This window comes from Solanum stenotomum, chromosome 8 (genome assembly GCF_019186545.1).
Source record: "Solanum stenotomum isolate F172 chromosome 8, ASM1918654v1, whole genome shotgun sequence".
In the NCBI taxonomy this organism is placed as follows: Eukaryota; Viridiplantae; Streptophyta; class Magnoliopsida; order Solanales; family Solanaceae; genus Solanum; species Solanum stenotomum.
The window spans coordinates 4,915,278-4,941,992 of NC_064289.1; the positions used below are offsets into that span (position 1 = coordinate 4,915,278).

Here is a 26,715-nt window from a genome sequence, read left to right on the forward strand (position 1 = left end):
CACTTAATTTGTTGTTTGATTGGCAAGTCCGGAATAACTTATTTCGGATTAATAATTAGTACAGGATACGTTATCCCTCCCCTTGGGTGGTATAGTAATTTTGTGATAACGTATCTCGGATAAAATAGGTAAATGACAAACATGTCCCTTTAAATCTTTTTTATACCTCACTTTTCACATTCATGTATATTTACAATTTTTAATACCATGTATAATAACATTCACAACATTCATTGTTCTTTATTTTCATGACAATTCTTCATATTTTTCTATTAAAAAATTATACTATATAAATATGATTTTTATTTATGAATTTATTTGAGTAATTTTATGTCTATTTATATTTTATTTTTTCATAAGTCCCTTTTAAATTAACAAACTTAAGATGAAAATTCTATTTTAAGCTAAATAAAAATAAAGTTTTGTTTTAGGATACATACGGGACCATCATGGAAATGCACACACAGAAATATTTAAGCTAAATAAGATGAAATTTTTCTTTTAAGAATAAAAATCTAAAACTCACAAAGAAAATATAAAAATCTAAATAAAGTGAAGGACAATTTTGTAAGCAAACAACTTGTTGGTCTAAAACCCCCCAACTTATACCCGAAATCCCAACTACACACTCCAATTTCACGGATGTCCTATTACCTCCCTGAACTTCATATTTCTCTATTTTCTACACACTTAAACGCTGACCTCAACACATAAACCAAACAGATAGTCCACGTGATTGCACGCGCTGGGTCCCCATTTCTATTGATGATCGAAGGATTTTGCTATGTATTTTGAACTTGATTTTGTAGTTATCAACTAATTTTGGGTTTGATTCACCCATACAAAGCTTATTCAAGTTTTCATTTGCCATTTTTGATGAATTTTGAGAAAATTCAAAATTCAAATTAGAGACCTAAATAAGAAATTAGAGCAGATTACAAATCCTAAATTCAAGATTTGAAGTAGAAATGAACATAAACAACTAAACTCTACTTATTTTTGAGAGAAAATCGTGATTTTTTTCTAAAAGGGACAAGGGTTAATGGTGGAGAAGAAGAAACAATGGTTCATTGAAGGGTGGGGAAGATGAGTGTTGGAGAAAGAGGNCGGATAAAATAGGTAAATGACAAACATGTCCCTTTAAATCTTTTTTATACCTCACTTTTCACATTCATGTATATTTACATTTTTTAATACCATGTATAATAACATTCACAACATTCACTGTTCTTTATTTTCATGACAATTCTTCATATTTTTCTATTAAAAAATTATACTATATAAATATGATTTTTATTTATGAATTTATTTGAGTAATTTTACGTTATTTATATTTTATTTTTTCATAAGTCCCTTTTAATTTAACAAACTTAAGATGAAAATTCAATTTTTAAGCTAAATAAAAATAAAGTTTTGTTTTAGGATACATACGGGACCATCATGGAAATGCACACACAGAAATATTTAAGCTAAATAAGATGAAATTTTTCTTTTAAGAATAAAAATCTAAAACTCACAAAGAAAATATAAAAATCTAAATAAAGTGAAGGACAATTTTGTAAGCAAACAACTTGTTGGTCGAAAACCCCTCAACCTATACCCGAAATCCCAACTACACACTCCAACTTCACGGATGTCCTATTACCCCCCTGAACTTCATATTTCTTTATTTTCTACACACTTAAACGCTGACCTCAACACATAAACCAAACAGATAGTCCACGTGATTGCACGCGCCGGGTCCCCATTTCTGTTGATGATCAAAGGATTTTGCTGTGTATTTTGAACTTGATTTCGTAGTTATCAACTAATTTTGGGTTTGATTCATCCATACAAAGCTTATTCAAGTTTTCATTTGTCATTTTTGAAGAATTTCGAAAAAAATTAAAATTCAAATTAGAGACCTAAATAAGAAATTAGAGCAGATTACAAACTCTAAATTCAAGATTTGACGTAGAAATGAACATAAACAACTAAACCCTACTTATTTTTGAGAGAAAATCGTGAATTTTTTCTAAAAGGGACAAAGGGTTAATGGTGGGGAAGAAGAAACAATGATTTATTGAAGGGTGGGGAAGATGAGTGTTGGAGAAAGAGGAAATTTTCGTCAAAATTTACTTTTAACGTGTCTAGAGGAGGTGAGAACACCTCCTATGACAGGTCAGCGTTTAAGTGTGTAGAAAATAGGAAAATATGAAGTTCAGGGGGTAATAGGATACCCGTGAAGTTGGAGTGTGTAATTGAGATTTCAAGTATAGGTTGGAGGGTTTTTAGACCACTTTCTCTAAATTTTATGCAATACATATTATTTTGTATATAACAAACCAAATACTCAATGCATAATTTATCTCATTTTAACTAATTCCATCATAACTTATCTCATTATAGCTAATTCCATCATAACTTATCTCATTATAATTAATCCTATCATAACTAATTTCAACCAAACAACCCTTAAATTATTAAGAAAATGATTTACTATTAAATTAAAAATGGGAAAATTGATAATAGAGAGAGTGTTGTTGAAACGGGCTAAGTGTAGATACAAGTCCAGTCCAGTCCGAGTTCCAAAGGTCCATCATAAAATCGAAGCCCTATCGACCCGGCTTCATTTCTTCGAACTACAACAATTGGGGATTTTGGGAATTGCTCGATTAGCAGTAAGAAACGAGAAATCTGTCTGATGGGTAAGCAGGAAAAGAAGGAGAAATCAGAAGGATTGAATTCCGAATCCAGTTTGATGCGCAGTGAGAACGAAGAGGCGGAGGCTAACGAGGATCGCAGCTTGAAAATCGCAGAGAAGGCTATGATACCGGCATCATGTTCCAATGTCATTGAAGAGGAAGAAGCTGAGATTTTGACGAATATCGAAATGGTAAGTGGATATTGCAAGTAAAGTGGCGGAAAAAATGACCAAATTATTGTGACCGAAGAGGATCCCGGCAGTGGTTGAATTTTTAAAAATTGATTACTCATTTGTATTGCTGTTAGTTGTTATTTGGATTGAGAGTCACTAGAGGAAGCATGTTTATGTAGCATTTAGAAGTTGAGATAATTGTACTAACGTGTGGTTGACTAATCGGACTCCTTCTTGATTTCGTTGTGCAGGTGTCAGGTGGAATTGACAAGGGTTTCAAAAGCTTCTGCAGGGACATGTTTCCGGTAGTCTGAAATTGCCTGCTGTAAATTGTCGAGTAGATTTTTGCAACTTGCATATTACTGCTTATTCTTTTGCTTGTTGCATTGCCAGCTTTCTTCAGAAAACTATCATCCTCTTTGATGTTTGTCTTGACATATAGGTTTAAGAGGCTTCTTTATTTTTTGTGTTATCTCGGTGGTAATGCAGGAAATATAAAACTAACAGTTGAAAAGTTAGTTTAAGGAAAAACACCACATTTGTTTGTTTGTTTATTATAATTTGTTTAATCACTAAAACCAAACTTCAAAAGTTTTTTTTTTCCATCATGATCTTATATCTAACTTGAAAAACCTCAAAAAAATTCCTTCGCCTTATGACAAGTTCTCCTTTTGTTAATAGGACTCAAATTGATACCAACTTTTAGATTGGTTGAATTGGGTTGTGCCCAAATTGATGTGCTGATGAATATATTCCCAACCTTAGCTGCCGAGTTTGGTTTTACATTTTATGGTCTAAATTTGACAGCCCTACTCTTCATGGAATAAATACCTATTACTGCCAAACTAATTTCTGCTTTATATTTTGGCCCCTTTAGCCGAGGCTTTATCGGAAACAGACACACTACACTCCCTGGACTACACTTGTGGGTCTATCTGCAAATAAGCTTTTCTTTTTTAAGAAAGGAAAATGGAGAAAAGACTAGCTAGAGTCACTTTGTAATACTTGACCTACCAGTTAAAGTATTACAAAGTCACTCTAGATGGTCTTTTCTGCATTTTTTGTTGAAGCAATACTTGCCAATTGGCTGACCATGAAAATCCAGGGAACTAACTAGCAAACCAGATATCCTGGTCGAGATAACTATAAGAAGAAACACAAGATTGACCTTGAATAGGTGTATTTTAATAATATCCAGCTGATAAAAATGTCTTCAGCTTTGCTACAGCCCACTGTCTTTGTCAACATTCTCAAGTACCTTACTAGACTTCCTCCCTCCTCCATCCCCAAGTATTCACTCATCTCTCCTTTCTGTTTTCATTTCATCGGTCACCTGTGGTCCTTGATAGCTCAGCAGTTTGGTACCATTACTTAAGTTGTTTTCATGAAGGGGACTTTTGAATGCACACTGAGGCCTGTACCACATGATGACGTATACTTGCACAAGCTCCTTTTCACAAGGGCATCTCATTATATTCTTTCATGACCTAATTTTGGCAAAAGTGCAGTTGCTAATGTCTTTCTTGTGGTGAATCTAGTATATAAAAATTTTGTTGTCCGATCCCTGTAAGAGTATAATCTTTCCTCTAAAATAAATAAATAAACTACTTTGCAGATTTTACAGTTGAGTTGATTTCCTTCCTGCTGTTTTCTGGGGATATGTTACTGTTATATGGTTGTCTTTGGATCTGTATGTGAGAGTTCTTTTTTCTCTGATTCTCTTGGGTGCTGTGGACCCTTGCAAGCTGCATTTATTCATCACCATCTATTTATGATTTAAGTAGTTTATTGTTGTATATTTTTGCCCCTTTCTGTTATGAGTTGCAAGGTTAAGCTGTACTCTGTTTTATATTAATTTGAAAGTTATTGAAAATATTTCATGTGTCTTAGAAACCATAATCCGTATTAAATGTTGAGCTTGTGATCTCTAACATTGATGTTTTCTTCTTCTTTAATGCATTAGGAGGACAAAGCGAAGGAAAAGGAAAATGTGGATAATACTAAAGCTATGGATATTGGTGATTGTGCAGCTGAAAAGAATCCTGTTGAGGTCTCTGATAATGCTGTTCTACGAAGGCTTCTTGTGAGTTGAAGTAATATGATTTGCAGTGATGTTTTTCCATAATCCAAAAAATGGATTGGCTTGGTCCTACATCTTTATTATTCACTATATGATCTCAGCGGGGCCCCAGGTACTTTGATACTCCAGATAAGAGTTGGGGAACATGCTATAATTGTGGTGAAGAGGGTCACGCTGCAGTTAACTGTACTTCAGCTAGACGTAAGAAGCCATGCTTTGTTTGTGGGAGTTTCGAACATAATGCTAAACATTGCGCAAAGGTTAGTGAAGAAAATTGCTTACTCTCAATTGGAATATGTGACCTCATACTGCTTGTGCTATCTTGGTTATTAATCTTCTCAACTTTCCTTAAATTGGTCAAGGAGAATTTATCATACTTGGCATATTCTTTTATATTAATGCATCGAGGTGAATGAGCATTTAGAAAGTTTCATTCTGCACATATAAACCACAAATATGTTGAAGAGACTTAAACGGACTGGTAAGTTACTAAAATTCTTTTAGCATTGTGTCTTGGTGCAACTTTCATGTCATCCTGTTGTATTCCTGCTTCCAGTGCTAGGCTGGGACTTGGTAATTTCTTAGAATTGCTATTGGAGTAATGTTAGTGTCCTTTAGAATTTTCATTGGGAGAAGGCTGCATTGCTGGACCTTATGAGAAAACCTCTTGTAGGTTGAGGAGCTTGTTGTTTGGGTATACGGAAAAGGGCCTAAAATACCCTCGAAGTATTGGAAATGGTACAAAACTACCCCTCATCCGCCTATTGGCTCCAAAATACCCTTGTCATCCACCTTTGGGTCCAAATTTGACCATTTTTTAACTAATATTCATTTAAATTATTTAATTATTTTTTAAAATACGTAGTGCTCAACCATTTTGGTATTTTAATTAATTAATAAGTATAATTTATAAACCCCCTCATTACTAATTAAACTCGTCCCAATTAATACACTCTCCCCAAATCATAATTGCCCACCTATTAAACAAAACTCTTCGCCCTTCGTTCCCAACACCTGTTAATTATTGATTTTCCTTGTTGTGGACTGATTGAGGTCAATGGTGCATAAAGAAATTGCCTTCTTATATCGCATTGTAACATTTGAGTTATAGTAATGTTTCCATGTGTACAAATTTCGAAAATGTAGCACTTTGAATTAGTACTGAATGGAGGTAGGAAATGGCAATCAACAATTTTTCTTGTTTTACAACATTACATGTTGATGGATTCTGTAGTTTTGTGACAAATGATCGATTAAGAGTTTGAAATACAAGACAAGAGATTTGACTTAATTTTTGTTCTAACAACCTTATCAGCCTTACTTTCATGAGGGAAATGAACAGAAATATAAGTCAAATCTAATATAGCTAAAAATATACCGAGAAGAGACACATAATTGAGTAATTAAGCAATGATTCTATGCAGGTGTTGGGAACGAAAGGTGAGAGGGTTATGTTTAATTGGTGGGTAATTATAATTTGGGGTGAGTGTATTAATTGGGACGAGTTTAATTAGTAATGAGGGGGTTTGCAAATTATACTTATTAATTAATTAAAATAATCAATGGTTGAGCGCTACGTTTTTTTTTTTTTAAAAATTAAATGAATATTCGTTAAAAAAGTGGTCAAATTTGGACCCAAAGGTGGATGACANTTGACCACTTTTTTAACGAATATTCATTTAAATTATTTAATTATTTTTTAAAATACGTAGCGCTCAACCATTTTGATATTTTAATTAATTAATAAGTATAATTTATAAACCCCCTCATTACTAATTAAACTCGTCCCAATTAATACACTCTCCCCAAATCATAATTGCCCACCTATTAAACAAAACTCTTCGCCCTTCGTTCCCAACACCTGTTAATTATTGATTTTCCTTGTTGTGGACTGATTGAGGTCAATGTTGCATAAAGAAATTGCCTTCTTATATCACATTGTAACATTTGAGTTATAGTAATGTTTCCATGTGTGCAAATTTCGAAAATGTAGCACTTTGAATTAGTGCTGAATGGAAGTAGGAAATGACAATCAACAATTTTTCTTGTTTTACAACATTACATGTTGATGGATTCTGCAGTTTTGTGACAAATGATCGATTAAGAGTTTGAAATACAAGACAAGAGATTTGACTTAATTTTTGTTCTAACAACCTAATCAGCCTTACTTTGATGAGGGAAATGTACAGAAATATAAGTCAAATCTAATATAGCTAAAAATATACAGAGAAGAGACACATAATTGAGTAATTAAGCAATGATTCTATACAGGTGTTGGGAACGAAAGGTGAAAGGGTTATGTTTAATTGGTGGGTAATTATAATTTGGGGTGAGTGTATTAATTGAGACGAGTTTAATTAGTAATGAGGGGGTTTATAAATTATACTTATTAATTAATTAAAATAATCAATGGTTGAGCGCTACATAATTTTTTTTTTTAAAAAAATTTAAATGAATATTCGTTAAAAAAGTGGTCAAATTTGGACCCAAAGGTGGATGACAAGGGTATTTTGGAGCCAATAGGTGGATGACAAGGGTATTTTGGAGCCAATAGGTGGATGAGGGGTAGTTTTGTACCATTTCCAATACTTTGAGGGTATTTTAGGCCCTTTTCCGTTGTGTATATGGTGCATAAAATGTTATTTACATATACAGACGACTTTGTCTTGTCAATTCAACTTATTTAAGCAGTATCACAATTGAGTTTAAACTCTTATATCTCTTCCCTGTTGCCCTTCTGTCTCCTAGTGTGTTGGGATAGTTTTTGTTTTGATGGTAGATCTATGTATGAGCCTCAAATCCCATTAAATCTAGATCATTAATCTCAAGAAACCACATAAATTTTAAGTTAGATGGAAGAGTCATATTGAAGATTGGTTATGCTTGCAAAATAAAGCACATTGGGAAAAGTGTGTATATGGTGCATAAAATGTTATTTACATATACAGACGACTTTGTCTTGTCAATTCAACTTATTTAAGCAGTATCACAATTGAGTTTAAACTCTTATATCTCTTCCCTGTTGCCCTTCTGTCTCCTAGTGTGTTGGGATAGTTTTTGTTTTGATGGTAGATCTATGTATGAGCCTCAAATCCCATTAAATCTAGATCATTAATCTCAAGAAGCCACATAAATTTTAAGTTAGATGGAAGAGTCGTATTGAAGATTGGTTATGCTTGCAAAATAAAGCACATTGGGGAAAAGCGTTATGAAGTTAACCTGCATTTTCTTTTATTCTAAGATGAAGTAACTTTGCTGAAAGGGGTCATTCGCTGGGCACTGAGTGAACGAAAAGAGGAACCCCTTCTGCTCCTTTGTCACCTTGAACTACTATTACTCCCTCTGTTCCAATTTATCCAACACTAAACTTTTGGGGAGTCGCACATCTTTCAATATAAGTAAATTTTTTTATACCATGGTGATTTTTATGTAGTTTCTAAATATTCAAAGTTGAGATGGGTTGATTTTTATACTCTGACCCCCTCCCCAATAAATAAAGTAAAATAAAAAGAAATGTCCTTTCTTTTTGGAAAAGAGAGGGTGTTAGCTAGCAAGTTTTCCTGTTCTACTGTTAAAATGTCTTCACTTGTGTGTCTTAAGTTGGCCATGCAGAGAAACATAATAAGAGGAGCCCAACCATTTTTGACTACTTCAGTAGCAATGTATGGTTTTCTTAAAAAGAGTAAATTATTGGGGCAATTAATTGATGTTAGAGGTCTGTACATGCTTCTCATCTTCAAAATGTGATGCTTTGGTAAGAATTTAGTCCTAGTATAAAAGACACATGATATGACCCCTGGGGCTTAGTTCAAGTGGAAAAGGTTGAGGGACTTGCGTCATAGATCTGAGCCCTGTGCAATGTGAACTACGCCTGTTTCTGAAGGCTGCGGTTGGTCCTAAAGGTTGACACCATACGGGTTTCTCTGTCACAAAAAAAAAATTGCATGATATGTATGAATATCAACTAAGCAATTTAACTGTCGGACTCCTTGACCAGTGAAGAATGCCTCTCCTTTAAATGTTCACCAAATGGTCAGGTCTTCTATGCTGACCTATTGTGCTATGCGTGTCAATTTACTTAAAATAACATTTAATTATCTTTTAGCTTTTCTGCAATGCCTTTGTTAATTTTTCCTCAGCAATTCCATAGGCCCTTGTGTGATGCATATTATTTATATGAGCTTGCCTAGTTCACCCGTGCTCAAGCATATGGTGCATTTTTTGGTCGACATAATTTTGAGTAGTTGATAATACTGTATAGCTGACCCCAAGTAGTATGAGATTGTGTACAAGCTGATTGACTGACAGTATAATCATGCATATGCCACTGTATCATCTTCACTTCAATCAGGAAGCAAATTGTGCTTGTTTTTAGTTTGATAGGAATTTGGATAGGGTAAAATTATTAATTGCCATTGTAGCATGGTTCAGAGTCTTCTGTAGCTAGTGATGTCAGGCTTCATCTGTAAGTTCTTCAACAATGTAGGTTACACAGGCTAACAAGGTAATACCCATGGGGGAGCAAAGTGAAATTGTGATCTTTCTTTTGGACCTTAAAACACATACTATATTTTTTCCATAATTTGGCGATAGACTGATAGAGTATGTTATGCACTCTTCTTTCTTTGAGCAGGGAAAAGCTTGTTTCATCTGCAAAAAAGGAGGTCATCGTGCAAATGATTGCCCTGAAAGAAGCCATGGAGGATCCCAGAGTTCTAAAATATGTCTAAAGTGTGGGGATTCTGGCCATGAAATGTTTTCATGCAGGAACAACTATTCTGATGATGATTTAAAGGTGTGTTGCTGAGGAAATTTTCAACCTAGAGTTATATGTTGTGTTGTCCGAACTTATCTGTGTTCCATTTCTCCTGTTGCCTTTGATAGGAAATACTGTGTTACATCTGTAAGAGTTTTGGCCATCTTTGCTGTGCAAAATACCCTGATAGTGGTCCGAGAGAATTTTCCTGTTACAGATGCGGTCTACTAGGCCATACTGGTTTGGTAAGTGAATGCCCTTGTAGTCGAACTTGTGTATGTTGCTTATGTTATTTAGGAACTAAATTTTGTGCTTGCATTTTTCTGACATGTTTTCCCATACAGGCATGCACAGCATCTCGTGGGGAGACTAGCGGTACTGGGTCACTTAATCCCTGCTATAGATGTGGCGAAGAAGGTCATTTTGCACGCGAATGTACTAATCCCAGCAGAGTAAGTTGTTTTATTCTTGTATGACATATGCTTCTCTTTTCATTTTGATTCCTGTGTCGTCTTTCATTTAAGTTAGTTGTGCTTTTACTACATAATATCTCATCTTCATAATGAAACCTTATTGTTTTTCTGTTTTGTGTCTATAGGTCAATAAGCGGAAACATGAATTATCAACCCCCAAGAAGAAAGTCCCCAAGAAAAGAAACGAGCAAAAAGAGTTCAGGTCTGTACCTCGTGATTTTGGTAGGGCATGGAAGAAGAAAGGAAAAATTGAAGGCGGATATACGTCAGGCTATAAGGTGAAACGAAGGGGAGGTTGGGTCCCTGATGATCCTGAAGACTATCCCCAATCTAATAATTGGAGATCTCCTTCGACTCCTAGAAATAAGAGAGCTAAGATTTCGAACTCCAGTTCTGGTGGTCATGCTTCTGTTTCCCGTTCATCCAGAAAGTCCAACAGGCTTGATTTTGATAATTCCGCTTCTTATGGGTCAGGCAATTATCACCACCATAGGTTTTCAACATCTGGTGATTTTGATCATTCAACTTCTTATGGGTCAGGCAGATATCAGCATTACCATAGGTCATCAGCATCGCAATTTGGCAACAGTAGCCACGACAGGTGGAGGAGAAATAATGATTGGTAGTAGAAACTGTTACTCATGTGTAGTATATTTGGTTGAAAGCTTCTTGGAAAGGTCTGAGAACTCGTCATAATTCACGGAGACTGGTTGCACGAGCTCATTAGTTCATCAGGGACTTTTTGGGTTGTTTGTTCAAGTGAGTATGGAACTGAGGTCGATCATATCAGATGTAGTTCCCTGTCATTTCTGTTTGTAACTTGTTATATGTCTTTTGTTCCCTGATGCGTCTTGTTACTCTTCTTTTTGTCTGAGGGGCATGTAAGTTTAAAAAGTACAAGTTGAACTGCCAACTGAAATGCAATTTCTAATTTACTATATCATTGTGTGAATTTTGCAAATGGCATAAAGAGTTGTATGAACAGTACATTTTGAATACAACTAACACTTTTTTAAATAATTAGTATCAAGAGATGGTCAGTCAGAAGCATAATTCGATGTTTATTTTGATTCGTCACTTTGTAACCCTACTATTTCCACCTTTCATGTCGATAGATTTGCTCTATTATATTTGTGATAAAAAATCAGAACATGATCAGATGGCTAAGATAGAAAGGTTCGACAATAATTATACTATAGAACTAGCCATGTCATATCAAAGTGTGAACATAGTTACCTCTCATTTTTGGTGTCTTGAAATGCATACATACTTATTTTTTGAACCACTACTTAAGCTATGTCCAAAAAACAAATTGAGTTTTGAAACATCTTTAGAAATGCAATGTTCAAAGTTTTATATGAGTGAAGTTCAAACACATGACTAAAGTTAGATTATTTTGGTCGAACTTTGAACATTTTCATCTAAACTTTGGATGTTGTTAGTCTCAAAGTAGACATGTAAAAATAATAAGTAATTTAAAAAAAAGCAACTTTCACATATAACAAACATTAAAATCATATTTGTAAACTAAATAGCAGTGTCAAAATAGAATAAGCTATGTTGGTTGGTTTGATTATAAGCCCATCCTGTAAGTTGGCCCATTTTGTAAGTCCAACCTGCCTAGTATACATAAGCTTCTCTAAAGCCTTCACTCTGGTTTTTGCTAGGGTTTTTGCACTCGATAAGCTACTCTCGTTGAGTTCTGCGTCCTTGGTAATCCTCAGTCATGGCGGAGCAGGTCCGTCTATCTCTCTACCTCATCCTACCTATACATTATTATCTATTATAGAGAAATTCTAATGGATTTACTTTGTGCTGCAGACAGAGAAGGCGTTTTTGAAGCAGCCTGGTGTTTTTCTAAGGTGAGTATCATGACTGTTCTAGTCACTAAGTTGAAGGAATTTGAGCCTTAAATTTGCGTTTTTTTTTTTATCTGATCTCGGCAGCTCTAAGAAGACCGGGAAGGGAAAGAGGCCAGGAAAGGGAGGAAATCGATATTTCAAGAGTATCGGTTTAGGATTCAAGACTCCTCGTGAGGCTACTGAAGGTACGTATTCATTTCGTTTAATTCTATTTCATTTGTTCTCGTAAAATTATATAAGACTAGTTTTCGATTTCCACCTTTGATCTATGCAAATTAGCTTCTTTTCTTTCCATGCTGTCTTGATGTATTGAGTGCCAACTAGTTTAGGATTAAGGTCGATGTACGTTCACGCCTTAAGCAATGGGCCTCCTTGCTGCAAATTGCCAAAAACTATTACGTTACTGCAACTTAGTTGGCATTTGGTAAATCTTCATAGTAATAAGTTAAAAGTTTTTCGCAATGTGTTTGGCACTTGGTAAATCTTTTTATTAAGTTGCAGTTTTTCCATTGTAGTTTCAATTTGGTTAATCTTTCTTTCTATTATGAAGTTATTTGACATGCGTTTGAATTGCATGAAATATGGTTTAATGCAATTTGAGTACATATGGGGAAACACGATATTCTTGTTGGGTTATTAAGATGACATGGGGGCAAGTTATCCATCTGTGTTAAGGTGCTGTCTTGCTTTTCTTTTAAATCTTCTACAGAATTTCTGACAAGACCAAAACTTTTAGGATTGATGCACTCCTGTTCTTCTCCTTAGCTGCTTCTCTTGAAGCTCTTAATTCTGCGTTTGTTTCAACATAAACAGGATACTGGTTCTCCAAATATTAAATGCTTGACAGAACTATGTTTCTGGGATTACGGGCCAAGTTGAAACTTTTCTACTAAGAGGACTTTAGCTGTCCCAATTGTCAAATAGAATAAAAACCTTCACGCCCCTAGCATTTGTTTACAGTTATGGAGCTTACATAGGATATGATACTGTGAATTAAACCTTCACATTACTGTCCTTTGGTGATAGGTATAGATCGCAATAGTATATGACCTTAGTATATTTAAAAGTACTGAATCAAAACAGTGTATTTTCGGATGAAAACAGCAGTGGATTGGATTTGAGCTTATTTATTCCTTTTTGTTTCCTATTTCAACCTGACTAGACTAAGATCAATAGCACACAGTAAATTTCTTACGTGGGCATTCCAAGAAACTGCATTTACTTACATTTAAGTAATAGTAAATAAAAGATACTTCACAAATAGCTATTTGTGTGACCTTTATGTGGACATGTTGCTTGCTAGCTATAATATTTTCTAGGTGTTGGATAGTGAAGACTGACTTTAAGAACAAAGATTTCCTTAGCTATAATATTTGATTATTTCATGAATTTCCTTGATTTCACCGTGTTCTGTAGTCTAACCTGGTATTTGGCCTATTTAAATTTAGGTACATACATTGACAAGAAATGTCCATTCACTGGCAATGTTTCTATCCGAGGTCGTATCCTTGCTGGTACATGCCACAGTGCTAAGATGAATAGAACCATCATTGTTCGACGCAATTACCTACATTATGTCAAGAAGTATCAGAGGCAAGACTTGTCACTTGTACTATTTTTGGCTGCTTCACTTCTTTTGTTAGTTTTAACACGCAAGTTATTTCAGATACGAGAAGAGGCACTCAAATATCCCAGCTCACATATCACCATGCTTCCGTGTGAAAGAGGGAGATCATGTTACTATTGGACAGTGCAGGTTAGGACTATCTTATTTTGATTTTTCTGTAGTATTTTTTTCATTATTGGTTGTTATTGTAGGTGATAACATTTTCTGCTTTACAGGCCTTTATCCAAAACCGTGAGGTTCAATGTTTTAAAGGTGATTCCAGCTGGTTCTGGTGGTGGAGGGAAAAAAGCCTTTACCGGGATGTAATCTTCATTCCTCCATTTCAAAATTTGTTTTTTTTGTAGGAATATGATGTCAAAACTTTTCTGCTTCTACTGAGTTATCTTCAAATTTTGAAACTTAATATGCCAGCAAGTTTGTTTTCTTAAAATAGCAGCGGTATTCTAGTCTTACTAACTGGATAAAATCAAGATTTTAACTTCGGTTATCCTGAGTACCACTGAAACAAGAAGCTATCAAGCATTTGAATACGAACACGACATACCATGTCGAGGAATGCGATGTATCGTTTTTGGAAATGATATCTCTACCTCTAATGGTAGGGTTAAGTATTTGTGGACACTCCATTCTTTGTAGCTTATGGAATTACATTTGGGACGTTATTTTTATGGATGGTAATTGCCAAAGCAAGAGAGAGACGAGGCTTAGCCAAGGCTGCAATCAGAAGAGACATTTCTTCGTTCACATAGTTAATTTATGGAATCAAATATTACATTGTGTATCAACACCACAATGATTCATCTCTATTCTTTCAGTAAGAAAACATATAGAAGCTATAATTCTGTTTGTTTTTTTGTATGCAAATAACAAATCATGCTAACTAATTAATCTACAAATTGAAGCAAATTCAGCGAGCCTATATTGAGAGACTGTTATAGAGATGTGTGACTACAATTATGTCGTGCATAAAAAAAAAGATCTATAAACTTTTGATTAGGGGGTACAAAGTCAAACCAAATCACAAATTGAAAAAAAATAATCCGACTAGTGATTTGGTTTGACTTGCTTTGGTATTGGGAAAAAAAAACAACTATGCTTAAGTTTGATTTGATTTTAACTAAAAAAAGACAATTTAAGACTAAACCAACTTGACATTATTTATACAAGGGAAAATTGTATATAATAGCAAACTATTAATTCAAATTAAATGCTATAAATATAGTTTGATTTAATTGTACCACATAACAAATTGTTGTTATCTCACCACTCTCTTTCTCTCCCTCGCCTCTCTCGCTTTTTATACAAACGCAAATGTATAAAATGTGTTTGTGTTTGTATAAAGCGAGAAAAAATTGTATATATACATATATTTTCGTTCCCCTCACCCAGATCTCACTCGCCACTCTCCCAAATCTCGCTCGCTCACTCGTCTCTCTCACTTTATACAAAAACGCAAATGTATAAAATGCATTTGTGTTTGTATAAAGCGAGAGAAAATTGTATATATACATATATTTTCGTTCCCCTCTCCCAAATCTCGCTCACTCACTTGCCTCTCTCACTTTATACAAACACAAATGTATACATTGTGTTTGTATAAAGCGAGAGAAAATTGTATATATAAATACAAATGCATATATTTTCGTCCTATACACTTATGATTATACAAATACGATCTTCCTCTGCCAGTTTTCTTTTGTCTTTCTCTCTTTCTTGCTTTATACAAACACAAATTATACAATTGATCTTTTGTATATGTATACCAAAACAGATTATACAAACTACTTTCTTTTGTATATGTATAACAAAATTATACAACTGCTTTCTTTTGTATTTGTATAGCGAAATATACATATTTATGTTTGCTATGGAGCGCAATTATGCAAACTATAGTTATAACATATAAATATGATTTTTGTGTTTGATATATGTGAAAACTGCTCTTTATATAATGCAAACTGAAATGTAATTTCTAATTTATTTTTGAGGTAATTCTGTCTGCAAAAGGCAGGATGCTAACAATTTACAACTTACTACATCATTGTGTGAATTTTGCAAATGGCATGAAGAGTTGTATAAGCAGTACATTTTGAATACAACTAACAACAATTTTTTAAATAACCAGCATCAAGAAATGGTCAGTCAGAAGCATAATTCGATGCTTATTTTGAATTGTCACTCTGTAACTCTCCTATTTCCAGCATCCATCTCGATAGATTTGATCTATTATTTGTGATAAAATCAAAACATGATTAAATGGCTAAAATAGAAAGGTTCGACCATAATAATTATACTATAGAACTAGCCATGTCATACCAAAGTGTGAACATAATCACCTCTCAATTTTAGTGTCTTGAATGCACACATAGCTATTTTTTGAACCACTATTTAAGCTATGTCATTGAGTTTTGGAACATCTATGTTTAAAGTTTAATACTAGTGAAGTTCAAATACATATGACTAAAGTTAAATTAATTTTATTTAAACTTTGGACATTTTTATCTGAACTTGAGTCATGTTTAACTTTAGATATATTTGGTTGGATTTTAAGCCCATTCGTAAGTTGGCCCAATTTGCAAGTCCAATGCGCAGTATCTAACCCAATTAGAAGACATAAGCTTCTCTAAGTCTTCATTCTCTGCTGCAGCCTGTAAACTAGGGTTTTTGTTACCGATAAGCTATCCTCGTTGAGTTCTGCGTCTTGGTAATCCTCAGTCATGGCGGAGCAGGTCCGTCTATCTATCTCTATCTCATCTTCCCTGTACATTATTATCTATTATAGAGAAAATCTAATGAATTTACCTTGTGCTGCAGACAGAGAAGGCGTTTTTGAAGCAGCCAGGTGTCTTTCTAAGGTGAGCATCTGGCAAATGCTATATGCATTTACTGTTAAGTTGAAGGAATTTGAGCCTAAGATTTGCGTTTTGTTTTTTTTTTATTTGATCTCGGCAGCTCTAAGAAGACGGGGAAGGGAAAGAGGCCAGGAAAGGGAGGTAATCGATACTTTAAAAGTATTGGTTTAGGATTCAAGACTCCTCGTGAGGCTACTGAAGGTTCGTATTCATTTCCTCTAATTAAACAATTACTGTATTTCATTTCTTTCTGCATTGTTGATTTATATTTTAGATATTAGCATAGTGATATAGTTTTGTTGTATATGTTATTATGATCTGAGTGAAGCCGAACATAAAGTTTATAAGACTAGTTTTCAATTTCCACTTTTGATCTATGCAAAGTAGCTTCTTTTCTTTCTATATTGTGTATTGAGTGCCAACTAGTTTAGGATTAAGGCCAATGTACATGTCGTTCACGCCTTAAGCAGTGGGCCTCCTTGCTGTAAATGGCCAAAAACTTACTTGGATTACATTTCTGCAACTTAGTTGGCATTTGGTAAATCTTCATAGTAAGAAGTTAAAGTTTTTTTCAATGTGGTTGACACTAGGTAAATCTTTCTATTTGTAGTTTCAATTTGGTAGATGTTTCTTTCTATAATGAAGTTATTTGCTATGCGTCTGAATTGCATGAAATATGGTTTAATGCAATTTGAGTACATAAGGGGAAACACGATATACTTGTTGTAGAACTTCTTATTAGCTGGGGACTCGGGTTATTAAGATGGCGTGGGGTGAAAGTTATCCATCTGTGTTAAGGTACTGTCTTGCTTTGACCAGTTATGTGGCTTTCTCTTGATTTTCTTTTAAATCTTCTACAGAATTTTTTATTAAGCCAAAGCATTTATGATTGAAGTACTTCTGTTCTTCTCCATAGCTTCTTCTCTTGAAGCACTTTGTTCTGGCTTTGTTCCACATAAACCAGATACTAGTTCTCCAAATATTAAACCTTTGACAGAACTAGGCTTCTGTGATTATGAGCCAAGTAAACTTTTTTACTTGAAGAACTTTAGCCGTCCCAATTTGTCAAACAGAAATAAAAGCTTCACGTCACTAGCATTTGTTTACATTTGTAGAGCTTACATAGGATATGATACTGTGGATAAAACCCTTCAATTACTGTCATTTGGTGAAGCTGGGTCTCAATATTATATGGTTGTGAAGTGGATGACCTTAATATATCGAAAAAGTACTGAATCAAAATGGTATAATTTCGGAGGAAAACAGCAGTGGATTGGATTTGAGCTTGTTTATTCCTTTTAGTTTCCTACTTCAATAGCACGCGGTAAATTTCTTGTGTGGGCATTCCAAGTGACTGCATTTACTTACATTTAAGTAATAGTAAATAAAAGATACTTCTTAAATTGTTATTTGTGTGACCTTTATGTGGAACATGTTGCTTGTTAGCAATGATGTTTTCTAGACGTTAGATAGTTAAGACTGACTTTAAGAACAAGATTTCAAGTCATCTTTTATATCTCCTGCGCCAGACATCATTTGATTATTTCATGAATTTCCTTGATTTCACTGTGTTCTGTAGTCTAACCTGGTGTTTGGCCTATTTAAATTTAGGTACATACATTGACAAGAAATGTCCATTCACTGGCAATGTTTCTATCCGAGGTCGTATCCTTGCTGGTACATGCCACAGTGCTAAGATGAATAGAACCATCATCGTTCGTCGCAATTACCTACATTATGTCAAGAAGTATCAGAGGCAAGGCTTGTCACTTATACTATTTTTGGCTGCTTCACTTCTTCTTTTTTTAGTTTTAACACAAGTTATTTCAGATACGAGAAGAGGCACTCAAATATCCCAGCTCACATATCACCATGCTTCCGTGTGAAAGAGGGAGATCATGTTACTATTGGACAGTGCAGGTTAGGACTATCTTATTTTGATTTTCCTGTAGTATATTTTTCATTATTGGTTGTTATTGTAGGTGATAACATTTTCTGCTTTACAGGCCTTTATCCAAAACCGTGAGGTTCAATGTCTTAAAGGTGATTCCAGCTGGTTCTGGTGGTGGAGGGAAAAAAGCTTTTACCGGAATGTGAGCTTGATGCTTCCATTTTAATTGTTACTTCTAGGAATGATGTCCATACTTCTATCCCTTTACGGGAATGTTGTCTTCGTTGATTTTCCTTTGAGCCTCAAGTTTTGAAACTTAAATGCTAGCAGCAAGTTTTTTTTCCCTATGGATCTGTTGGTTCTTTGCCACAATCAAAAACTTCAATACCATTCTCAATGTTCTATAAATGAGTGCAAAATTTACTATGCTTGTGATACTTGTTTGAAGGTCGGTCGAAGTAGTTAATCGTATTTCTCCACTAATGATGGTTTGCGTTTGCTCGAGTGTTTTGTGTATATTTTTCGTTGTGTAACTATGCATTAAATAGTTGGTCAATTATATGACTGACAATGTTTTCCATTTAAATAAATCACAAGATTTTATGTAATAAAATAAAATAAAATAGAGCAATATAAATCAATCGTATTGTAGACAGTATATAGAGAACAAAAGAGTTTTCACCTTTTTTCCAAGTATACATTAAGTAGGTGTTTGGCCATGTGTTATGGTATCGTGAGATTGAATCGGCGTTTGGACATGCGATCTATGTTGATTCCATCTCATGTTTCCATAGCATGAGAGGTGATACCATATTCTCCAAAAATTATGATATGGAATTATATGGTGATTCCATATCATGATTTGAGATATTTAAATACAATAATTGATCCATGAGTTTATATTTTGTTAAAACAATCCCACATTTATATCTACTAACCATTTGTTTCATATGTAAATAAAATTTATAATCTCATCATTACATTTTAAAATTTATTATTCTCACCGACATAAAATTTATTATTCTCACCAACATAAAATTTATTATTCTCACCAACATAAAATTTATTATTCTCACCAACATATAGTCACTTTAACTCACACCTCACGATTGTGAAACTTTTCGACATTCACTTGAAACAATTAACCGGCATGTTAAAATAGTTGCCGAGGCAATTGGCAAGATGGCACCAACATTTATATAGCCAAAAAATATGACTGGTGTACATTCCAAAATTCGACATAATACTCGATTTTGGCCTTGGTTTAAGGTAAAATTTCAATCACATTAATAAATTTATTTTATGGCCTTAATAAGTGAACATTTCTATTTTATGTGTAAGTTATTAGTATTTAGTTGCATATTTCCTATCAACTTTGTTTAAAGAGATAATATTTATTTTATAACTTTGCATTGTCTTGGAAGCACTATTTTTATTATTCTTACAAACATTATTTTTATGAAGTGCATTCTATAATGCTTCCAATTTATTTTATGTTCACTAACCTAATATTGATGTATTTTTTATTTGGTAGGATTGTGTTGGTGCGATTGATGGAACATATATAGAAGGGGAGGTTCCTAAAGCGGTGCAACAAGCATATCGTAATCGCAAAGGAAGAACATCACAAAATGTCGTATGTGCTTGTGATTTTGATATGTGGTTTACTTTTGTTCTTGCTGGTTGAGAAGGTACTGCACATGATAGTAAAGTACTTGAGAATGCATTGGTTGAACCAACGTCATAATTTCCATTTCCGCCACATGGTAACTTTAAATTACATCCTTAGAATAAATATTATTTATTTACACAAAGCTGTCTCATTTACGTCACATATGCTTTTAGTAATTCTTTATAAAATGTTGTTTGGTAGATAAATATTATGTTGTTGATGCTGATTTCCGAAACACAAAAGGATTTTTAGCTCCATACAAAGGACTACGCTATCATTTGCAAGATTACCGAGGAAGTGAAAGAGAGCCTCAAAATGCCAAAGAACTATTTAATTATAGGCATTCATCTCTGCGCAATGTGATTGAACGAACTTTTGGAGCTTGGAAAAATAGATTTAGAATACTGAAACAAGGCATGAACCATTATGATATTGATACACAAGTGAAAATTGTCATAGCTTGTGCAGTGTTACATAATTATTTGCGAGAATACCAAAGTAGTGATGAAATATTTATGGTCTATGAACATGAAGATATAGTTGAGGAGGATATTGACCAACAAATGGCTCAAAGTAACAATGTTGATTCGTCTTCTCGGTCACGTGATCAAGAAATACAGGTTCAACGTGAGGAAATTGTCCGTACTATGTGGGAGGATTATATTAAAGACTAGTACACTATAATTTATGTTCAATTTTTTTTATTAAATTAAAGTTAGATGAAACAATTACTTAAGTGGAGAACAAATAACTTTGTAATAATTTATTATGCGATTTTATAATTTTTTGTTTATTTGATAAGATTGAATAAACAATTGGGGCTATTTTAATAGTTTTACAACTTATGAGATTTTTATGTTTATGAGAAAATATACAACACAAAAATTTCATATCGCATGTCCAAACAAACCTTCAATTTCATCTCATGATACTATATCATGATTCCATATTATGATACCATATCGCATGGCCAAACGGGCCCTAAGCGTGTACAATTTGAATTTTTATGCTTCTATTTAGTGATAGAGGTATACAAAAAAATTATTAGTAATAAGATAACATTAATCATTTCAGATTAAGGTGGGTGTTAGGGAGGTGTAAAAGGTTGCAAGTTTAATGGTGTGATCAAAAGTAGAGATTATGCTAGGAGTTACTTATATTTGTGTAGAGTAAAGTGAAAACTTTTTTGTATTTTTAGTGCTATACAATTATGATGCTCTAGGTGCGTACACTATGAAAAAATATGTTTTTCTTTGGAAAATAGTTTTTTACTTGTTTGATATGTAAGCTAAAAAGTATTATAATTTTTTATATATATAATCTAGACAACCTCTACTTTCGCAAGGTAAGTAAGGCTGCATAAATAACGTCTCACCCTGTTTTGGGGCATGATAATCTAACATGCTCAAGTTCTCCGATTGCCAGAATAATGGACAGTGTGATCATCCCAAACCTAAAAGGGCATATGGCCTTATTGCCAATTTAGATAGTGATGTAAATACAATAAAACTTATCTAGATGGAAAAGAAAATAATTTTCTATTCACCAATAGGGCCTGTGGAAAATTCTGTTAATTCAATATAACTTACAAGTTCAATACTAATTTTACAACATGCATACCCAGATTTGGCAATGTCACTCTGTTCTAAGAAAAAGAATTTACAAAATGCTACCTCCTTTCAGTCCTCCCCCGATTAGAGGGGAAAGTAGTGTGGGACGATGTATCTTCCTCCCTGAAAGGTCGAGTTGATGCATCTGCTATACTAGGTAACCTTGAAACACTGCCCTTCCCTTTTCTGGCATTTGGACCGATCTCCTCTATCATATACTTCCAACCATCTATAGGCCTCCTCCGACTAAATATATGGGTTTTAATAAAACTGGCAATCTGCATAATCAACATTTATGCAGCATTAGAAACAAGAGCAAACAATACATCACAATGTCTCACTATCCAATGTCAGAGCCTTATAAATCAGACTAATATTCTTTTACTGATTTGCTATTATCCATTAGCGAACATAATCACAGAGGAATAGTTAGTACATGTTAAAATGAACACATTAAAGATACAATTTTTCTTCAGAAAACTGTCCAGTATAGCCAAAAGATTTATTCTTTTTACAACCGTAGTGCTAGCTTGCGAGCTCCTCGACAAATTCTAAGGGGCACCTGCTACCTCCCACCAGTACATGTACCGGATAACTCTCTCCACCAAGGCTTGGATGGATGAGAAGAAATCACCTAAAATTTTCTCTACTAGGATTTTAACCGGAGACCTCATGGTTGTCAATCCACTTCATTGATGGGTGATAAGCAGAAGATAATTCAAAATGAGGTCTATCAAACATAAGAGAAACATGTAGATATAATTCCTGTCTACAAATAACTCACAAGTCACCATTCAAGTACCATAAAATCTTGGAATTGTTCAACTGATAAGGATGTGATGGAACTGGGCTTTGAGGACGTGAAATTGGAGAATGAAGTATCTCTTCAAGCTTGTATTGCTCGAGAGTGAAGCAACAACAACAACATGCCCAGTGATATCCACAAGTGAGGTCTGGGGAGGGGTAGAATGTAGGCAGACCTTACCACTACCTCGTGGGAATAGTGAAGATTCATGAAAAAAGAAGGTGCCAAGCCATCATGCTACTGACCAAGGTATCCACCAACCACCAATTTTATTGATCAATAATATACTAGGATTACAAGGCAAGGTAAACATACTCAGTGAACAATGTAAAGCTAGGATCAAAAGTAGAGCGTAGACTAGCTATCAGAAATGGCTAGCTCCAAAGAGAATGATTACCACCAAAGATGTGGACCTCCAAGAAGATGAATAGGAAGGGAGTTCAGAGGGCTATATTTGGTCAAAAAGATTTGTTGAGGGCACTTGCCTTCACTTCTCTAGTAATGGAAGGAGGCTAGAACAAAAGTTTTACCCCCTAAATGTACACTGCTCGGAGGAAATACCACATTGGTGACATCCATATAAGAGGGGAGTAGTAGTTAAAGGAAGACCGAGGAATGTGGTAGTGCAACTTATGGAAACCTATGCAGAGAGATCCATTGAGATGCAACAACGTAAAGGTATCCCAATTCCTTCGCAAGAAAAATCTTGAGTGACTGGAAAAGCCAATCTCAGAGGAATATTCAGTATTGGCTCTACAATGTAAGAGGAAGAGGCTTCAAAGATCAGACAGTTTTCATTTTGCCTACATCAAAGGCTGCTGGGAAATTATTAGGCAGAACATACTGGTAGCCCACCGACATTTCATAAAATAGAAGATTTTAATAGAACAATAATTTATTCCTTGCCCCGTGAACTAATGGAAATCCTAGTAGAGGAGATGGAAAGCTTATTATCTTGCTTGGTTTTTATTCTTCTTTTTCATTTCATAAACTGTTGTGAAAGACTGAAAGTGACTTGTCCAAAAACAAAAATGACTGAAATTTCATCAGTCCTTCAGGTTCAGTGTCTTCATCAAAGACAAGTCCTGGATGCTCAACAGAAAAATACACTTCTAGTTCAACTCTTGTAATGTTTGGATGAGTTAGCTGTTTTTGTTAATAAGTAGCACAATCTTGCCTAACTTGGTCTGTATAGTTAAAAGGATTTTGATACCTTTCTTATCGAGGGAAACATATAAAAGGGAAAGAAAAAAAGAAAGATCTAAGCAAACTAGTATGCTTGTGGGAAAAAGACATATTTCTAACCAAAGATTACTGATTCACCAGATCTAACAAGAAGTTCGTCCAGAAACCAAGCTTAACAACAACAACAACAGCATACCCAATGGAATCCCACAAGTGGGGTCTGGGGAGGGTAGAGTGTACGCAGACCTAACCACTACCTCATAGAGGTAGAGAGGCTGTTTCCGAAAAACCCCCAGTTCGAGTGCAGTAAATCCAAGTACAAAGAAGAAGAAAATCGTCCGAAAACCAAGCTTGAATTTATAAAATCGGATTTTCTCCACAAACCTGGAATTTGTTGAATGCAATTCGGCGTTCAAATTCTTGGACTAAGATATCTTCTTCTCTTTGCGACATCTCCCATATATTCCCATCTTGTGTTTTTGAAGTGGTTTCCCAGCCATCAGGTTTGTTTTTGAACTCAGAAGTCGTGTTTGAATTACTTGAATCATCATTAGGTGAATCAAAAATCCTGAATATACACAGTGTAGTGAAATTAACAAGATATGGCAGGTGGTCATGGTATAAATCTTAGCCTCACAGTTATTTATCATTAAACCGTCAGGTTTGGTTTTGAACTCAGAAGTCGTGTTTGAATTGCTTGAATCATCATTAGGTGAATCAAAAATCCAGAATATACAGAGTGTAGTGAAATTAACAAGATATGGCAGGTGGTCATGGTATAAATCTTAGCCTCACAAGTTATTTATCATTAAACTACTCAAAAATCAGTATTTTTCGACGAATTAGTAAAATCCTGTACCATCTTGCTTGCTCATATCTTCAAAATCATCATGCTATTAGATCAAATAGTAGGTCTAACATTGACCAAGTATTCAAAAAAATAAAATAGCCAGGAATGAAAATAGAGAATAACATAAAATTGGCATACTTTAATACCATGTTAACTCATCTAAACTATCAAAATAAGTCTATAGCTGCAAGTCTATCACTTATGGTTTGCATTCATCATCAGTCTCTTTCAAGGCAAAGTTTTAGTATAGCTGTATAGGTAGTAGAAAAATTTCTGTCTCGCCAAAATAAAGATGTATTTTCCCTTATAAGATGTGTCGAGATTCTTATATAGGAAAAAGGTCCAGTAAAGCCCTTAACATTAGGTTTAACCAAATGGCTCGTACAGTATATCTTTGCTAAAGGTTTCAAAAATGTCTCCACATAATAGACTTCAATTTATCCGAGTCACTAACTTCAAATTCTAGATCCACCTCTAAAAGAACTATTACGACTCACAATCACATGCAAAATGTTAAAGATTTGATTACAAATCAATTCAGATCCCCATCAAATAAGCAGAGTCAACTATGTCAATCAATGATCAACTATGCATCAATACAAACTATTTACGGTCGGTTGTATGAATCAATACATCCATAAGCACAGTCAATAACCATAAAACTACACATCAATCCTACTTATCCCAAAAAAAAAGAAGATAAAAGACTATGCCTCATTCCCAAACTATTTGGGTTCGACTATAGGTTTTCTATATCTGTAAGCACAGATTTATGAATCAACAATCAACCACTCCACAAACCCTACCATAAATGCATTAAATTAAATTGATTAATGATCAACTACACCACAACCTCAAATTACTTGTAAATCTTCTATATTATAGCACAGACAATTATATCAATTAATGAGCAACTCTACCTCAACCTCAAACTAGTTGGAGTTCACTACATGAATCTTATATATCCCATATGCACAATTAATTATATCAATCAATGACCTATTACGCCTCAATTCCAAACTAGTTGTGGTCTATGTATCCTCTATTTCCATAAGCATAGTACACTATAAAATATATTCATGAATTTCAAACCTAAAACCAAAAAAAAGCATAAATTCAAATAAATAGCATTAAAAAGTGCAATTTTGATCATACTCTGAACAGCTATCCAGAAGTTTTTCAATATCATCAGCATTGCCGCTGCCACCAATAGAATCTCCTAGCTTAGTCTCTTCCATCTTCTCAATCTCCTTCAACCACAAACCAGCATGCACTCTCTGCTTCTTCAACCTATAATCCCTCTTTATATTCTCCAAACTATAAAGCGAACTTTCATTTTCGTTGATAGTTATGCCCTCACCGCCATTTTTCTGCTGCTTCCCCTTTCTTAAGTGCCAATTCTCATTCATATCCTCCACAAAGGCTTTAGTTTCCGTATCAACTTCCGGAACCCTAGACTCAATTTGGATATTTTTGGTAGTGTTGCTGGTATCGTTGGAAAGTGCAAAATTTACGTCGGCTTCCCATGGAGCTCGATTCTTTCCAGACAGATCGTCGGGAAGCCACGCAGCTTCCCATGCGTCGTTCCATTCATCGTTGCCGCTTTTGGTCGACAACCGCCGGCGGACGGCCGCGGAGAAGGTGGAGTTTATGATAAAGGTTGATGAGAGTTTGCGGACCGGGTTCATTAGAGAATGGTTTAGATTCAAAAGAAGCTACGATTAAGTGGGCGTTGCACATTTTGGAGTAAATTTTGAAAAAAAAAAATTGTATTTATACTGAAAAATAATATTTTATAATTTGACCATAAATAATTGAAGTTGTTTTTTATAGAAAAAGTGAAAATTCTGAAAAATTCAACTTCAAGGTCAAAAGTAATCTTCGGAGTTTAACTTTGAAAAAAGTGAAATAGTGAGGATTTTGAAATTCAAATTTGATTTACAACTTATTCGATTTTCCATCTTGTAATCTCTACTATATCATGAAAAAATCGTTCATTGTTTCTTCTTAAGCAACTAACACATTGATACACACTTGAACTCCTTCGATAGTAAGTTTATAGCCAGCATTCCAATTGTTGATTCACCGATAAATATAATTCATGACACATGGAATCTAAACTTCACATAATTACCTTTGAGGTCTTAAATTTATTTATTTATCTTTTATAATATTAAAAAACGTGAATGTTAAAG

The 26,715-nt window shown here is 34.3% G+C and overlaps 5 protein-coding genes across 7 annotated transcripts in view; 4 read left to right on the forward strand and 1 right to left on the reverse strand.

Annotated features, from left to right (window-relative positions):
• The window catches only part of LOC125872947 (structural maintenance of chromosomes protein 3), a 138,320-nt gene that overhangs the window by 79,118 nt on the left and 32,487 nt on the right, over positions 1-26,715 (forward strand). The gene's annotated exons all lie outside the window — the stretch shown is intronic.
• LOC125872950 (protein AIR1-like) lies at positions 2,575-11,014 on the forward strand. Of its 2 annotated transcripts, none has more exons than XM_049553769.1 (8): positions 2,575-2,875; positions 3,109-3,162; positions 4,821-4,940; positions 5,039-5,197; positions 9,568-9,732; positions 9,822-9,938; positions 10,038-10,145; positions 10,292-11,014. In XM_049553769.1, exons 1-8 carry the CDS (start codon positions 2,684-2,686, stop codon positions 10,790-10,792), a joined length of 1,416 nt encoding a protein of 471 aa, XP_049409726.1. In that variant the 5' UTR covers positions 2,575-2,683; the 3' UTR covers positions 10,793-11,014. The 2 variants fall into 2 exon arrangements, with proteins under 2 accessions (XP_049409726.1, XP_049409727.1); XM_049553770.1 differs by having other exon boundaries at positions 2,577-2,875; positions 9,571-9,732.
• LOC125872958 (40S ribosomal protein S11-like) lies at positions 11,792-14,107 on the forward strand. The gene is made up of 6 exons (XM_049553778.1): positions 11,792-11,904; positions 11,988-12,028; positions 12,113-12,213; positions 13,477-13,612; positions 13,686-13,784; positions 13,871-14,107. Exons 1-6 carry the CDS (start codon positions 11,893-11,895, stop codon positions 13,959-13,961), a joined length of 480 nt encoding a protein of 159 aa, XP_049409735.1. The 5' UTR covers positions 11,792-11,892; the 3' UTR covers positions 13,962-14,107.
• Positions 16,260-18,824, forward strand: LOC125872957 (40S ribosomal protein S11). Of its 2 annotated transcripts, none has more exons than XM_049553777.1 (6): positions 16,260-16,384; positions 16,470-16,510; positions 16,608-16,708; positions 18,119-18,254; positions 18,329-18,427; positions 18,514-18,824. In XM_049553777.1, the coding sequence occupies exons 1-6, from the start codon at positions 16,373-16,375 to the stop codon at positions 18,602-18,604; spliced, it is 480 nt and encodes a 159-aa protein (XP_049409734.1). In that variant the 5' UTR covers positions 16,260-16,372; the 3' UTR covers positions 18,605-18,824. The 2 variants fall into 2 exon arrangements, with proteins under 2 accessions (XP_049409734.1, XP_049409733.1); XM_049553776.1 differs by having other exon boundaries at positions 16,266-16,384; positions 18,119-18,263; positions 18,338-18,427.
• Positions 21,579-26,243, reverse strand: LOC125872954 (protein GAMETE CELL DEFECTIVE 1, mitochondrial-like). Its single transcript, XM_049553774.1, has 3 exons — positions 25,676-26,243; positions 24,055-24,238; positions 21,579-21,958 (listed from the first exon to the last, which is right to left on the reverse strand). The coding sequence occupies exons 1-3, from the start codon at positions 26,206-26,208 to the stop codon at positions 21,740-21,742; spliced, it is 936 nt and encodes a 311-aa protein (XP_049409731.1). The 5' UTR covers positions 26,209-26,243; the 3' UTR covers positions 21,579-21,739.

What these genes read in the sequence shown, in the direction of transcription:
- LOC125872950 (XM_049553769.1), top strand. Translation starts at nt 2,684, where the DNA reads ATGGGTAAGCAGGAAAAGAAGGAGAAATCAGAAGGATTGAATTCCGAA. An exon ending in CTGTTCTACGAAGGCTTCTT is followed by an intron (nt 4,941 to 5,038) that starts GTGAGTTGAAGT and finishes ATATGATCTCAG; the next exon opens with CGGGGCCCCAGGTACTTTGA. An exon ending in TACTAGGCCATACTGGTTTG is followed by an intron (nt 9,939 to 10,037) that starts GTAAGTGAATGC and finishes TTTCCCATACAG; the next exon opens with GCATGCACAGCATCTCGTGG.
- LOC125872958 (XM_049553778.1), top strand. An exon ending in TACCTACATTATGTCAAGAA is followed by an intron (nt 13,613 to 13,685) that starts GTATCAGAGGCA and finishes TTAACACGCAAG; the next exon opens with TTATTTCAGATACGAGAAGA. An exon ending in GTTACTATTGGACAGTGCAG is followed by an intron (nt 13,785 to 13,870) that starts GTTAGGACTATC and finishes TCTGCTTTACAG; the next exon opens with GCCTTTATCCAAAACCGTGA.
- LOC125872957 (XM_049553777.1), top strand. An exon ending in CAGCCAGGTGTCTTTCTAAG is followed by an intron (nt 16,511 to 16,607) that starts GTGAGCATCTGG and finishes TGATCTCGGCAG; the next exon opens with CTCTAAGAAGACGGGGAAGG. An exon ending in TACCTACATTATGTCAAGAA is followed by an intron (nt 18,255 to 18,328) that starts GTATCAGAGGCA and finishes TTTTAACACAAG; the next exon opens with TTATTTCAGATACGAGAAGA.
- LOC125872954 (XM_049553774.1), bottom strand. Translation starts at nt 26,208, where the DNA reads ATGAACCCGGTCCGCAAACTCTCATCAACCTTTATCATAAACTCCACC. An exon ending in CTTCTGGATAGCTGTTCAGA is followed by an intron (nt 24,239 to 25,675) that starts GTATGATCAAAA and finishes GTGTATATTCAG; the next exon opens with GATTTTTGATTCACCTAATG. An exon ending in TTGCATTCAACAAATTCCAG is followed by an intron (nt 21,959 to 24,054) that starts GTTTGTGGAGAA and finishes TTGATTATGCAG; the next exon opens with ATTGCCAGTTTTATTAAAAC.